The 15,260-nt window shown below is 40.7% G+C and overlaps 3 protein-coding genes across 3 annotated transcripts; all 3 read right to left on the reverse strand.

Moving 5' to 3' along the window:
* Positions 1-2,365: 2,365 nt before the first annotated feature.
* On the reverse strand, positions 2,366-3,181 carry LOC147002731 (aly/REF export factor 2-like). The gene has a single exon (XM_085843400.1). It carries the CDS (start codon positions 3,179-3,181, stop codon positions 2,366-2,368), a length of 816 nt encoding a protein of 271 aa, XP_085699526.1.
* Positions 3,182-7,481: 4,300 nt separating this feature from the next.
* LOC147002732 (THO complex subunit 4-like) lies at positions 7,482-8,303 on the reverse strand. The gene has a single exon (XM_085843401.1). It carries the CDS (start codon positions 8,301-8,303, stop codon positions 7,482-7,484), a length of 822 nt encoding a protein of 273 aa, XP_085699527.1.
* Positions 8,304-12,605: 4,302 nt separating this feature from the next.
* Positions 12,606-13,421, reverse strand: LOC147002733 (aly/REF export factor 2-like). Its single transcript, XM_085843402.1, has one exon. The coding sequence runs from the start codon at positions 13,419-13,421 to the stop codon at positions 12,606-12,608; it is 816 nt and encodes a 271-aa protein (XP_085699528.1).
* Between the last annotated feature and the right edge of the window lie 1,839 nt (positions 13,422-15,260).

The raw sequence follows: 15,260 nt of genomic DNA on the forward strand, positions 1-15,260 counted from the left end.
GGCACTCGGGGCTATGAGTTTTCCTCTTAGGACTGCCTTCATTGTGTCCCATAAGTTTGGGTATGTTGTGGCTTCATGTTCATTAAACTCTAAAAAGTCTTTAATTTCTTTCTTATTTCATCCTTGACCAAGGAATCATTGAGTGGAGTGTTGTTCAGTTTCCACGTGAATGTTGGCTTTCTATTATTTACGATGTTCTTGAAGATCATCAGCCTTAGTCCTTGGTGATCAGATAGGATGCGTGGGATTCCCTATCCCTTTCTGATTGTGTTCATTTGGATTCTGTCTCTGTGCCCTCAAGTTAGTCTGGCTAACACTTTCTGTATCGTGTTGATGTTCTCAAAGAACCAGCTCCTAGTTTTGTGGATTCTTTATGTAGTTCTTTTTGTGTTGACTTGGTTGGTTTCAGCCCTGAGTTTGATTATTTCCTGCCTTCTCCTCCTCTTGGGTTTATTTGGTTCCTTTTGTTCTAGAGCTTTCAGGTGTGCTGTTAAGCTGCTAGTGTATGCTCTCTCCACTTTCTTTTTGGAGGCACACAGAGCTGAGCTGTGAGTTTTCCTCTTACCCTACTTTCATTATGTCCCATCAGTTTGGGTATGTTGTACATGCATTCTCATTAAATTCTAAAATGTCTTTTATTTCTTCCTTTACCAAGTAAGTTCTGGTTGAGTTATCCTAGAGCACTGTTCACCTTCCATGTGTATGTTTGCTTTCTGTGTTTTTGTTGCTACTGAAGAACAACCTTGTTCAGTAGTGACCTGATAGAAGCATGGGATTATCTCAGTCTTCTTTCTTTTGAGTTCTGTGTTGTGGCCAACTGTATGGTCAGTTCTGGAGAAGAGACCATGAGGTGCCGTGCCAGCGAGAAGGTGTATTCCTTTGATTTAGGATGAGATGTTGTATAGATGTCTGTTGAATCAATTTGGTCCATAACTTCTGTTATTTTCACTGTGTGTCTGTTTAGTTTGTGTTTCCCTGATCTGTCCATTGGTGAAAGTTGGGTGTTGAAGTCCCTCACCACTATTATTTGACGTGAAATGTGAGCCTTTAGCTTCAGTAAAGTTGCTTTTATGAATGTGGGTCCCCTTGCATTTGGAGCATAGATGTTTTCAATATTGAGAGTAGAATCTTCTTGGTAGATTTTCCCCTTGATGAGTATGAAGTGTCTTTCCTGATATTTTTGATGACTTTTGACTAACAGTCAATTTTATCAGATTATTAGAGTGGCTACCCCAGCTTCATTCTTGGGACCATTTGCTTGGAAAACTGTTTTTCAGCCCTTTACTCTGAGGAAGTGTCTGGCATGGACATTTATTTCCTCTATGCTGTAAAATGCTTAGCCCTGTAAGTGTCCAGGCTGATAGTCTATGTCTCTGTATTGTGGAATTGAGGACATTGACTTTAAGAGATATTAAGGAATAGTGATTTGTGCTTCCCGTTATCTATCAGTGATGTTATTTTTATGTTTGTGTGGCTATCTTCTTTTGGGTTTGTTGAAAGAAGATTACTTTCTTGCTCTTTCTAGGGTGTGGTTTCACTCCTTGTGTTGGCATTTTTTCTGTATTAACCTTTGCAGGACTGGATTAGTAGAGAGATACTGTGCAAATTTGATTTTGTCATGGGATATTTTTATCTCTTCATCTATGCTAATGGAGGAGTTTTATGTGTATATTAGTCTGTGCCGGCATTTATGTTCTCTTAGGGTCTGTATGAGATCTAACCAAGGCCTTCTAGCTTTCATAGTCTCTGGTGAGAAGTCTGGTGTAATTCTGATAGGTCTGACTGTTTATGTTACTTGAACTTTTCCCTAAATGTTTTTGTTTGTTTTCTTTTGTTTTGTTTTGGTTTTTTTTTATATATATACATTTATTGTTTTGATTATTAAGTGACAGGAGGAATTTCTTTTCTTGTCCAAACTATTTGGAGTTCTGTAGGCCTTTATTTTCATGGCAGATCTCTTTCATTAGGTTAGGGAAAATTTCCTCTATAGACCCAAAGAGACCCAGAGAGACCCAAAATGTGTGAGAGTTCCTCATTCTCCACAAAAATCATTCATCAACGACGTCGTATTACTTGTTTATTTCTACACACAATTTTATTAGGGCAAAGGTGAAAATGCCACCTTCACTAAAGCAAAAACTACAATTGATCCACAAAATAACTCAGTACAAGACAGGTGTATTTCAGAATGTAAACAAAAGAAAGAGAGAAGGAAAGAACTTTACATGGCGTTTTAAAACAGGAGAAAAGAAAAAGAAGCAAAGGAGGAATCCACCATTGTGTTCATGGTCCACTAGCCAACCCTCAGTCTAGGCATCACAGTCCATGCTCTGGGTCCAGTTCTTGTGCAGCTTTGCTAAGTTGTTTAGCTGGTGTCCATCATTTCCTGATAAGCATCCAGCTGGGCGTCCAGCTCCTCTGCAGATAGCTGCTGGTGCTCCTGCTGCTGCTGCTGCTGCTGCTGCTGCTGCTGCTGCTGCTGTTTCTGGAGCTGCTGCTCCTCCTCCTGCTGCTGCTGCTGCTGCTGCTTTTGCTGCTCCTGCTGCAGTTTTGAGTTCCTGCTGGTGCCTCTCTCTCTTCCCTGGCTGCCTCCAAGTGTCCATCTCTTGGTGCCTGCACCACTTAATCCTCCAGAGCCAGGGTTTCTTTTCATGCCACCCCTGTTTCTGCTTCGTGCAGGTCTTCCTTGTCTATCAATCTTTGAGGTGACAAGCTGGATGTTCATAGGGCGGCCATCCAAAGAGGCGCCATTGTACTCTCTCATGGCGTTCAGGGCATCTGCTTCCCTTTCAAAGTGCAGATGTGCTGTCCCTAAACTTCTTCCACAGCGATCATAGTGCACAGCAGATTTTTTCAACGTTCCAAATTCAGCAAAGAGTAGCCGAATATCAGCATCTGACACTCCGAAGTGCAGATTTGACACGAACAGCTTCCCACCAGTATCCACGTGGGTTTGACCCCTCAAGTCTCCAATGAATAGGTGCTGCTGCCACTTGTCTGGAAGTTGTTTTGTTCTGTGGTATGGTGCCAGCCTGTTCCTGCCACCACGGGTGATGGTGGGCCGGTACCTCTTTGGCCCAGCATCTCGATTTACCCGGGAATCAGGCCTGCGGTGATGTCCTTGCTGGATCTTGTTCAGCTTAATGATGTCTTCCAAAGACATGTCTATTTTGTCAGCCATGGCGGGCCTTGGATCCAGCATACCTGATTTGAAAACAAAATTTTAATTTATGTTGAAAATACATATGAAAGTTTCAGCATACTGCATCACTAAACAATAGGGAAGAGTTCCTGAGAACTTGATTAGGAAAAACAAGACATTTGAATTTGATCACTATATACCCACAAAGGTGTGAATTTAACCTGTATATGGAGGTGTAACTTCTAACTGTTTTGCAAATTTTAGAACTAGTTAAATACCTTTCTGGTCTACTCAGAATGATTCCTACCCAAACACAGTTCCCTAGTTTCAAAAAGAAGAAAATATTGCAAATATTAGAAGACGCAAACCCAGTGAACTGAGCCCAGTCTCCGGGTGCCAGATTCAGAGGAGAGAATTCACCCATGAAAGTCTTTTGACCTCTACCTGCCTGCTGAAGAAACACAATAAAAACACAACGTAAAGAACTTGAATAGAAAAGAAAATATAACACTTTGTACAGTCTATACAGTTGGCCATTGTCACAAACAAAATACAGTAAAATGAAAAAAAAAAAAAAAGAAAACAAAAAACAAAAAAACAAATGCTTTCAATCCCAGCCCTCAAGAAGCAGAGGTATGAGGATCTTCCCAACTTCCATGATAGCCTAGTCCACAGCCAGCTCTAGACTGTATTGAGCTGCCTAGTAAGGCCTGGATTCCAGAAATCAATACAGACTATCTCTGTAATTTACAGGATGATGATAAAACATACTAACAGACATATTGAGAACGAAAACCACCACCCAAATCCATAAATTGCTAAATTGAACTATTTAAAATCAAATATATCTAGAGTTGTGTGTTACGTTGACATCTTGGGAAAGAACTGTATCACAGCTCTGAAGACCTAGAACTCTCTTAGGAGACATTTGTTTGTCCTTGAGACTAGTTGGTGTGGTTCACTCACCTCTCTGTCAAGCCTTCTGTCCCAGGGCAGACTGCAGAGGAGAACCCTTTGCTCTCTTGGTAGCTTGCCTCAGCTCTCTCAAGTGTGCTGTCCAAGCCTCTCCAAACTCCTTTTATACTCCTAAGGACCTCCCCCTCCCTAGATAAGATTACTATCTATGATAATTGAATCACGTTTTCACGACACAAATCTTTACAATCCATAAAACTACAGAAGACTAAAGAAAGCAACGATGACCACTCTAATAACAGATGCCAGAAGAAAAGACTGTGGCTAATTCAGTGTGATACCCAATAATCAGACTAAATGTTTTATTTTCAAATGACTTCAGATCATCCTTCTTAACATGATTAAATCTCTTAAATTCTTTTTTCGAGATATCTGTCCTTGAAACTCTGTAGAGCAGAGATATCCTCCAATTGAGAGATCTGCCCGCCTCTGTCTCCCAAGGGAGAAATTAAAGACTTTAAATTAAAGGAAAGTTTTTGACACCTAATCACTCAGTAAACCACTTCTAAACTTCTCCCAGTAGATAATGAAAAAGGAAATAAAGAAAAGAACAATTGAACAAAAATCAAACCCAACAAATGGTCACAATTGACAGGATTTTATGACTGCAACAGACAGGGTAACAAAGAGTGTCCTTTAAAGGGGATTCACGCAGACAGACCACTGTTAACTGTGTTTTTTCTTGGGCATCTAACCCAGGGCTGCACATGTGCCGAGCAAGTATTCTGCCACTGAGACACACTGAGAATACTGTCCCTGTGCCCTCTAGTTAATCTGGGTAAGGGTTTAATCTATCTTGTTGATTTTCTCAAAGAACCAGCACCTGGTTTGGTTGATTCTTTGAATAGTTCATGTTGTTTCCACTTGCTTGATTTCAGCCCTGAGCTTAATTGTTTCCTGCAGTGTACTCCTCTTGGGTGAATTTGCTTCCTTTAGTTCTAGAGCTTCTGGATGTGCTGTCAGTCTGCTAGTGTATGCTCTTTCTAGTTTCTTTTTGGAGGCACTCGGGGCTATGAGTTTTCCTCTTAGGACTGCCTTCATTGTGTCCCATAAGTTTGGGTATGTTGTGGCTTCATGTTCATTAAACTCTAAAAAGTCTTTAATTTCTTTCTTATTTCATCCTTGACCAAGGAATCATTGAGTGGAGTGTTGTTCAGTTTCCACGTGAATGTTGGCTTTCTATTATTACGATGTTCTTGAAGATCATCAGCCTTAGTCCTTGGTGATCAGATAGGATGCGTGGGATTCCCTTTCCCTTTCTGATTGTGTTCATTTGGATTCTGTCTCTGTGCCCTCAAGTTAGTCTGGCTAACACTTTCTGTATCGTGTTGATGTTCTCAAAGAACCAGCTCCTAGTTTTGTGGATTCTTTATGTAGTTCTTTTTGTGTTGACTTGGTTGGTTTCAGCCCTGAGTTTGATTATTTCCTGCCTTCTCCTCCTCTTGGGTTTATTTGGTTCCTTTTGTTCTAGAGCTTTCAGGTGTGCTGTTAAGCTGCTAGTGTATGCTCTCTCCACTTTCTTTTTGGAGGCACACAGAGCTGAGCTGTGAGTTTTCCTCTTACCCTACTTTCATTATGTCCCATCAGTTTGGGTATGTTGTACATGCATTCTCATTAAATTCTAAAATGTCTTTTATTTCTTCCTTTACCAAGTAAGTTCTGGTTGAGTTATCCTAGAGCACTGTTCACCTTCCATGTGTATGTTTGCTTTCTGTGTTTTTGTTGCTACTGAAGAACAACCTTGTTCAGTAGTGACCTGATAGAAGCATGGGATTATCTCAGTCTTCTTTCTTTTGAATTCTGTGTTGTGGCCAACTGTATGGTCAGTTCTGGAGAAGAGACCATGAGGTGCCGTGCCAGCGAGAAGGTGTATTCCTTTGATTTAGGATGAGATGTTGTATAGATGTCTGTTGAATCAATTTGGTCCATAACTTCTGTTATTTTCACTGTGTGTCTGTTTAGTTTGTGTTTCCCTGATCTGTCCATTGGTGAAAGTTGGGTGTTGAAGTCCCTCACCACTATTATTTGACGTGAAATGTGAGCTTTTAGCTTCAGTAAAGTTGCTTTTATGAATGTGGGTCCCCTTGCATTTGGAGCATAGATGTTTTCAATATTGAGAGTAGTATCTTCTTGGTAGATTTTCCCCTTGATGAGTATGAAGTGTCTTTCCTGATATTTTTGATGACATTTGACTAACAGTCAATTTTATCAGATTATTAGAGTGGCTACCCCAGCTTCATTCTTGGGACCATTTGCTTGGAAAACTGTTTTTCAGCCCTTTACTCTGAGGAAGTGTCTGGCATGGACATTTATTTCCTCTATGCTGTAAAATGCTTAGCCCTGTAAGTGTCCAGTCTGATAGTCTATGTCACTGTATTGTGGAATTGAGGACATTGACTTTAAGAGATATTAAGGAATAGTGATTTGTGCTTCCTGTTATCTATCAGTGATGTTATTTTTATGTTTGTGTGGCTATCTTCTTTTGGGTTTGTTGAAAGAAGATTACTTTCTTGCTCTTTCTAGGGTGTAGTTTCCCTCCTTGTGTTGGCATTTTTTCTGTATTAACCTTTGCAGGACTGGATTAGTAGAGAGATACTGTGCAAATTTGATTTTGTCATGGGATATTTTTATCTCTTCATCTATGCTAATGGAGGAGTTTTATGTGTATATTAGTCTGTGCCGGCATTTATGTTCTCTTAGGGTCTGTATGAGATCTAACCAAGGCCTTCTAGCTTTCATAGTCTCTGGTGAGAAGTCTGGTGTAATTCTGATAGGTCTGACTGTTTATGTTACTTGAACTTTTCCCTAAATGTTTTTGTTTGTTTTCTTTTGTTTTGTTTTGGTTTTTTTTATATATATATACATTTATTGTTTTGATTATTAAGTGACAGGAGGAATTTCTTTTCTTGTCCAAACTATTTGGAGTTCTGTAGGCCTTTATTTTCATGGCAGATCTCTTTCATTAGGTTAGGGAAAATTTCCTCTATAGACCCAAAGAGACCCAGAGAGACCCAAAATGTGTGAGAGTTCCTCATTCTCCACAAAAATCATTCATCAACGACGTCGTATTACTTGTTTATTTCTACACACAATTTTATTAGGGCAAAGGTGAAAATGCCACCTTCACTAAAGCAAAAACTACAATTGATCCACAAAATAACTCAGTACAAGACAGGTGTATTTCAGAATGTAAACAAAAGAAAGAGAGAAGGAAAGAACTTTACATGGCGTTTTAAAACAGGAGAAAAGAAAAAGAAGCAAAGGAGGAATCCACCATTGTGTTCATGGTCCACTAGCCAACCCTCAGTCTAGGCATCACAGTCCATGCTCTGGGTCCAGTTCTTGTGCAGCTTTGCTAAGTTGTTTAGCTGGTGTCCATCATTTCCTGATAAGCATCCAGCTGGGCGTCCAGCTCCTCTGCAGATAGCTGCTGGTGCTCCTGCTGCTGCTGCTGCTGCTGCTGCTGTTGCTGCTGCTGCTGCTGCTGCTGTTTCTGGAGCTTCTGCTCCTCCTCCTGCTGCTGCTGCTGCTGCTTCTGCTGCTCCTGCTGCAGTTTTGAGTTCCTGCTGGTGCCTCTCTCTCTTCCCTGGCTGCCTCCAAGTGTCCATCTCTTGGTGCCTGCACCACATAATCTTCCAGAGCCAGGGTTTCTTTTCATGCCACCCCTGTTTCTGCTTTGTGCAGGTCTTCCTTGTCTATCAATCTTTGAGGTGACAAGCTGGATGTTCATAGGGCGGCCATCCAAAGAGGCGCCATTGTACTCTCTCATGGCGTTCAGGGCATCTGCTTCCCTTTCAAAGTGCAGATGTGCTGTCCCTAAACTTCTTCCACAGCGATCATAGTGCACAGCAGATTTTTTCAACGTTCCAAATTCAGCAAAGAGTAGCCGAATATCAGCATCTGACACTCCGAAGTGCAGATTTGACACGAACAGCTTCCCACCAGTATCCACGTGGGTTTGACCCCTCAAGTCTCCAATGAATAGGTGCTGCTGCCACTTGTCTGGAAGTTGTTTTGTTCTGTGGTATGGTGCCAGCCTGTTCCTGCCACCACGGGTGATGGTGGGCCGGTACCTCTTTGGCCCAGCATCTCGATTTACCCGGGAATCAGGCCTGCGGTGATGTCCTTGCTGGATCTTGTTCAGCTTAATGATGTCTTCCAAAGACATGTCTATTTTGTCAGCCATGGCGGGCCTTGGATCCAGCATACCTGATTTGAAAACAAAATTTTAATTTATGTTGAAAATACATATGAAAGTTTCAGCATACTGCATCACTAAACAATAGGGAAGAGTTCCTGAGAACTTGATTAGGAAAAACAAGACATTTGAATTTGATCACTATATACCCACAAAGGTGTGAATTTAACCTGTATATGGAGGTGTAACTTCTAACTGTTTTGCAAATTTTAGAACTAGTTAAATACCTTTCTGGTCTACTCAGAATGATTCCTACCCAAACACAGTTCCCTAGTTTCAAAAAGAAGAAAATATTGCAAATATTAGAAGACGCAAACCCAGTGAACTGAGCCCAGTCTCCGGGTGCCAGATTCAGAGGAGAGAATTCACCCATGAAAGTCTTTTGACCTCTACCTGCCTGCTGAAGAAACACAATAAAAACACAACGTAAAGAACTTGAATAGAAAAGAAAATATAACACTTTGTACAGTCTATACAGTTGGCCATTGTAACAAACAAAATACAGTAAAATGAAAAAAAAAAAAAAAGAGAAAACAAAAAACAAAAAAACAAATGCTTTCAATCCCAGCCCTCAAGAAGCAGAGGTATGAGGATCTTCCCAACTTCCATGATAGCCTAGTCCACAGCCAGCTCTAGACTGTATTGAGCTGCCTAGTAAGGCCTGGATTCCAGAAATCAATACAGACTATCTCTGTAATTTACAGGATGATGATAAAACATACTAACAGACATATTGAGAACGAAAACCACCACCCAAATCCATAAATTGCTAAATTGAACTATTTAAAATGAAATATATCTAGAGTTGTGTGTTACGTTGACATCTTGGGAAAGAACTGTATCACAGCTCTGAAGACCTAGAACTCTCTTAGGAGACATTTGTTTGTCCTTGAGACTAGTTGGTGTGGTTCACTCACCTCTCTGTCAAGCCTTCTGTCCCAGGGCAGACTGCAGAGGAGAACCCTTTGCTCTCTTGGTAGCTTGCCTCAGCTCTCTCAAGTGTGCTGTCCAAGCCTCTCCAAACTCCTTTTATACTCCTAAGGACCTCCCCCTCCCTAGATAAGATTACTATCTATGATAATTGAATCACGTTTTCACGACACTAATCTTTACAATCCATAAAACTGCAGAAGACTAAAGAAAGCAAAGATGACCACTCTAATAACAGATGCCAGAAGAAAAGACTGTGGCTAATTCAGTGTGATACCCAATAATCAGACTAAATGTTTTATTTTCAAATGACTTCAGATCATCCTTCTTAACATGATTAAATCTCTTAAATTCTTTTTTCAAGATATCTGTCCTTGAAACTCTGTAGAGCAGAGATATCCTCCAATTGAGAGATTTGCCCGCCTCTGCCTCCCAAGGGAGAAATTAAAGACTTTAAATTAAAGGAAAGTTTTTGACACCTAATCACTCAGTAAACCACTTCTAAACTTCTCCCAGTAGATAATGAAAAAGGAAATAAAGAAAAGAACAATTGAACAAAAATCAAACCCAACAAATGGTCACAATTGACAGGATTTTATGACTGCAACAGACAGGGTAACAAAGAGTGTCCTTTAAAGGGGATTCACGCAGACAGACCACTGTTAACTGTGTTTTTTCTTGGGCATCTAACCCAGGGCTGCACATGTGCCGAGCAAGTATTCTGCCACTGAGACACACTGAGAATACTGTCCCTGTGCCCTCTAGTTAATCTGGGTAAGGGTTTAATCTATCTTGTTGATTTTCTCAAAGAACCAGCACCTGGTTTGGTTGATTCTTTGAATAGTTCATGTTGTTTCCACTTGCTTGATTTCAGCCCTGAGCTTAATTGTTTCCTGCAGTGTACTCCTCTTGGGTGAATTTGCTTCCTTTAGTTCTAGAGCTTCTGGATGTGCTGTCAGTCTGCTAGTGTATGCTCTTTCTAGTTTCTTTTTGGAGGCACTCGGGGCTATGAGTTTTCCTCTTAGGACTGCCTTCATTGTGTCCCATAAGTTTGGGTATGTTGTGGCTTCATGTTCATTAAACTCTAAAAAGTCTTTAATTTCTTTCTTATTTCATCCTTGACCAAGGAATCATTGAGTGGAGTGTTGTTCAGTTTCCACGTGAATGTTGGCTTTCTATTATTTACGATGTTCTTGAAGATCATCAGCCTTAGTCCTTGGTGATCAGATAGGATGCGTGGGATTCCCTATCCCTTTCTGATTGTGTTCATTTGGATTCTGTCTCTGTGCCCTCAAGTTAGTCTGGCTAACACTTTCTGTATCGTGTTGATGTTCTCAAAGAACCAGCTCCTAGTTTTGTGGATTCTTTATGTAGTTCTTTTTGTGTTGACTTGGTTGGTTTCAGCCCTGAGTTTGATTATTTCCTGCCTTCTCCTCCTCTTGGGTTTATTTGGTTCCTTTTGTTCTAGAGCTTTCAGGTGTGCTGTTAAGCTGCTAGTGTATGCTCTCTCCACTTTCTTTTTGGAGGCACACAGAGCTGAGCTGTGAGTTTTCCTCTTACCCTACTTTCATTATGTCCCATCAGTTTGGGTATGTTGTACATGCATTCTCATTAAATTCTAAAATGTCTTTTATTTCTTCCTTTACCAAGTAAGTTCTGGTTGAGTTATCCTAGAGCACTGTTCACCTTCCATGTGTATGTTTGCTTTCTGTGTTTTTGTTGCTACTGAAGAACAACCTTGTTCAGTAGTGACCTGATAGAAGCATGGGATTATCTCAGTCTTCTTTCTTTTGAGTTCTGTGTTGTGGCCAACTGTATGGTCAGTTCTGGAGAAGAGACCATGAGGTGCCGTGCCAGCGAGAAGGTGTATTCCTTTGATTTAGGATGAGATGTTGTATAGATGTCTGTTGAATCAATTTGGTCCATAACTTCTGTTATTTTCACTGTGTGTCTGTTTAGTTTGTGTTTCCCTGATCTGTCCATTGGTGAAAGTTGGGTGTTGAAGTCCCTCACCACTATTATTTGACGTGAAATGTGAGCCTTTAGCTTCAGTAAAGTTGCTTTTATGAATGTGGGTCCCCTTGCATTTGGAGCATAGATGTTTTCAATATTGAGAGTAGAATCTTCTTGGTAGATTTTCCCCTTGATGAGTATGAAGTGTCTTTCCTGATATTTTTGATGACTTTTGACTAACAGTCAATTTTATCAGATTATTAGAGTGGCTACCCCAGCTTCATTCTTGGGACCATTTGCTTGGAAAACTGTTTTTCAGCCCTTTACTCTGAGGAAGTGTCTGGCATGGACATTTATTTCCTCTATGCTGTAAAATGCTTAGCCCTGTAAGTGTCCAGGCTGATAGTCTATGTCTCTGTATTGTGGAATTGAGGACATTGACTTTAAGAGATATTAAGGAATAGTGATTTGTGCTTCCCGTTATCTATCAGTGATGTTATTTTTATGTTTGTGTGGCTATCTTCTTTTGGGTTTGTTGAAAGAAGATTACTTTCTTGCTCTTTCTAGGGTGTGGTTTCACTCCTTGTGTTGGCATTTTTTCTGTATTAACCTTTGCAGGACTGGATTAGTAGAGAGATACTGTGCAAATTTGATTTTGTCATGGGATATTTTTATCTCTTCATCTATGCTAATGGAGGAGTTTTATGTGTATATTAGTCTGTGCCGGCATTTATGTTCTCTTAGGGTCTGTATGAGATCTAACCAAGGCCTTCTAGCTTTCATAGTCTCTGGTGAGAAGTCTGGTGTAATTCTGATAGGTCTGACTGTTTATGTTACTTGAACTTTTCCCTAAATGTTTTTGTTTGTTTTCTTTTGTTTTGTTTTGGTTTTTTTTTATATATATACATTTATTGTTTTGATTATTAAGTGACAGGAGGAATTTCTTTTCTTGTCCAAACTATTTGGAGTTCTGTAGGCCTTTATTTTCATGGCAGATCTCTTTCATTAGGTTAGGGAAAATTTCCTCTATAGACCCAAAGAGACCCAGAGAGACCCAAAATGTGTGAGAGTTCCTCATTCTCCACAAAAATCATTCATCAACGACGTCGTATTACTTGTTTATTTCTACACACAATTTTATTAGGGCAAAGGTGAAAATGCCACCTTCACTAAAGCAAAAACTACAATTGATCCACAAAATAACTCAGTACAAGACAGGTGTATTTCAGAATGTAAACAAAAGAAAGAGAGAAGGAAAGAACTTTACATGGCGTTTTAAAACAGGAGAAAAGAAAAAGAAGCAAAGGAGGAATCCACCATTGTGTTCATGGTCCACTAGCCAACCCTCAGTCTAGGCATCACAGTCCATGCTCTGGGTCCAGTTCTTGTGCAGCTTTGCTAAGTTGTTTAGCTGGTGTCCATCATTTCCTGATAAGCATCCAGCTGGGCGTCCAGCTCCTCTGCAGATAGCTGCTGGTGCTCCTGCTGCTGCTGCTGCTGCTGCTGCTGCTGCTGCTGCTGCTGTTTCTGGAGCTGCTGCTCCTCCTCCTGCTGCTGCTGCTGCTGCTGCTTTTGCTGCTCCTGCTGCAGTTTTGAGTTCCTGCTGGTGCCTCTCTCTCTTCCCTGGCTGCCTCCAAGTGTCCATCTCTTGGTGCCTGCACCACTTAATCCTCCAGAGCCAGGGTTTCTTTTCATGCCACCCCTGTTTCTGCTTCGTGCAGGTCTTCCTTGTCTATCAATCTTTGAGGTGACAAGCTGGATGTTCATAGGGCGGCCATCCAAAGAGGCGCCATTGTACTCTCTCATGGCGTTCAGGGCATCTGCTTCCCTTTCAAAGTGCAGATGTGCTGTCCCTAAACTTCTTCCACAGCGATCATAGTGCACAGCAGATTTTTTCAACGTTCCAAATTCAGCAAAGAGTAGCCGAATATCAGCATCTGACACTCCGAAGTGCAGATTTGACACGAACAGCTTCCCACCAGTATCCACGTGGGTTTGACCCCTCAAGTCTCCAATGAATAGGTGCTGCTGCCACTTGTCTGGAAGTTGTTTTGTTCTGTGGTATGGTGCCAGCCTGTTCCTGCCACCACGGGTGATGGTGGGCCGGTACCTCTTTGGCCCAGCATCTCGATTTACCCGGGAATCAGGCCTGCGGTGATGTCCTTGCTGGATCTTGTTCAGCTTAATGATGTCTTCCAAAGACATGTCTATTTTGTCAGCCATGGCGGGCCTTGGATCCAGCATACCTGATTTGAAAACAAAATTTTAATTTATGTTGAAAATACATATGAAAGTTTCAGCATACTGCATCACTAAACAATAGGGAAGAGTTCCTGAGAACTTGATTAGGAAAAACAAGACATTTGAATTTGATCACTATATACCCACAAAGGTGTGAATTTAACCTGTATATGGAGGTGTAACTTCTAACTGTTTTGCAAATTTTAGAACTAGTTAAATACCTTTCTGGTCTACTCAGAATGATTCCTACCCAAACACAGTTCCCTAGTTTCAAAAAGAAGAAAATATTGCAAATATTAGAAGACGCAAACCCAGTGAACTGAGCCCAGTCTCCGGGTGCCAGATTCAGAGGAGAGAATTCACCCATGAAAGTCTTTTGACCTCTACCTGCCTGCTGAAGAAACACAATAAAAACACAACGTAAAGAACTTGAATAGAAAAGAAAATATAACACTTTGTACAGTCTATACAGTTGGCCATTGTCACAAACAAAATACAGTAAAATGAAAAAAAAAAAAAAAGAAAACAAAAAACAAAAAAACAAATGCTTTCAATCCCAGCCCTCAAGAAGCAGAGGTATGAGGATCTTCCCAACTTCCATGATAGCCTAGTCCACAGCCAGCTCTAGACTGTATTGAGCTGCCTAGTAAGGCCTGGATTCCAGAAATCAATACAGACTATCTCTGTAATTTACAGGATGATGATAAAACATACTAACAGACATATTGAGAACGAAAACCACCACCCAAATCCATAAATTGCTAAATTGAACTATTTAAAATCAAATATATCTAGAGTTGTGTGTTACGTTGACATCTTGGGAAAGAACTGTATCACAGCTCTGAAGACCTAGAACTCTCTTAGGAGACATTTGTTTGTCCTTGAGACTAGTTGGTGTGGTTCACTCACCTCTCTGTCAAGCCTTCTGTCCCAGGGCAGACTGCAGAGGAGAACCCTTTGCTCTCTTGGTAGCTTGCCTCAGCTCTCTCAAGTGTGCTGTCCAAGCCTCTCCAAACTCCTTTTATACTCCTAAGGACCTCCCCCTCCCTAGATAAGATTACTATCTATGATAATTGAATCACGTTTTCACGACACAAATCTTTACAATCCATAAAACTACAGAAGACTAAAGAAAGCAACGATGACCACTCTAATAACAGATGCCAGAAGAAAAGACTGTGGCTAATTCAGTGTGATACCCAATAATCAGACTAAATGTTTTATTTTCAAATGACTTCAGATCATCCTTCTTAACATGATTAAATCTCTTAAATTCTTTTTTCGAGATATCTGTCCTTGAAACTCTGTAGAGCAGAGATATCCTCCAATTGAGAGATCTGCCCGCCTCTGTCTCCCAAGGGAGAAATTAAAGACTTTAAATTAAAGGAAAGTTTTTGACACCTAATCACTCAGTAAACCACTTCTAAACTTCTCCCAGTAGATAATGAAAAAGGAAATAAAGAAAAGAACAATTGAACAAAAATCAAACCCAACAAATGGTCACAATTGACAGGATTTTATGACTGCAACAGACAGGGTAACAAAGAGTGTCCTTTAAAGGGGATTCACGCAGACAGACCACTGTTAACTGTGTTTTTTCTTGGGCATCTAACCCAGGGCTGCACATGTGCCGAGCAAGTATTCTGCCACTGAGACACACTGAGAATACTGTCCCTGTGCCCTCTAGTTAATCTGGGTAAGGGTTTAATCTATCTTGTTGATTTTCTCAAAGAACCAGCACCTGGTTTGGTTGATTCTTTGAATAGTTCATGTTGTTTCCACTTGCTTGATTTCAGCCCTGAGCTTAATTGTTTCCTGCAG

Source organism: Mus caroli, unplaced genomic scaffold, assembly GCF_978045245.1.
Source record: "Mus caroli unplaced genomic scaffold, Mus_caroli_1 scaffold_9, whole genome shotgun sequence".
Lineage (NCBI taxonomy): Eukaryota > Metazoa > Chordata > Mammalia > Rodentia > Muridae > Mus > Mus caroli.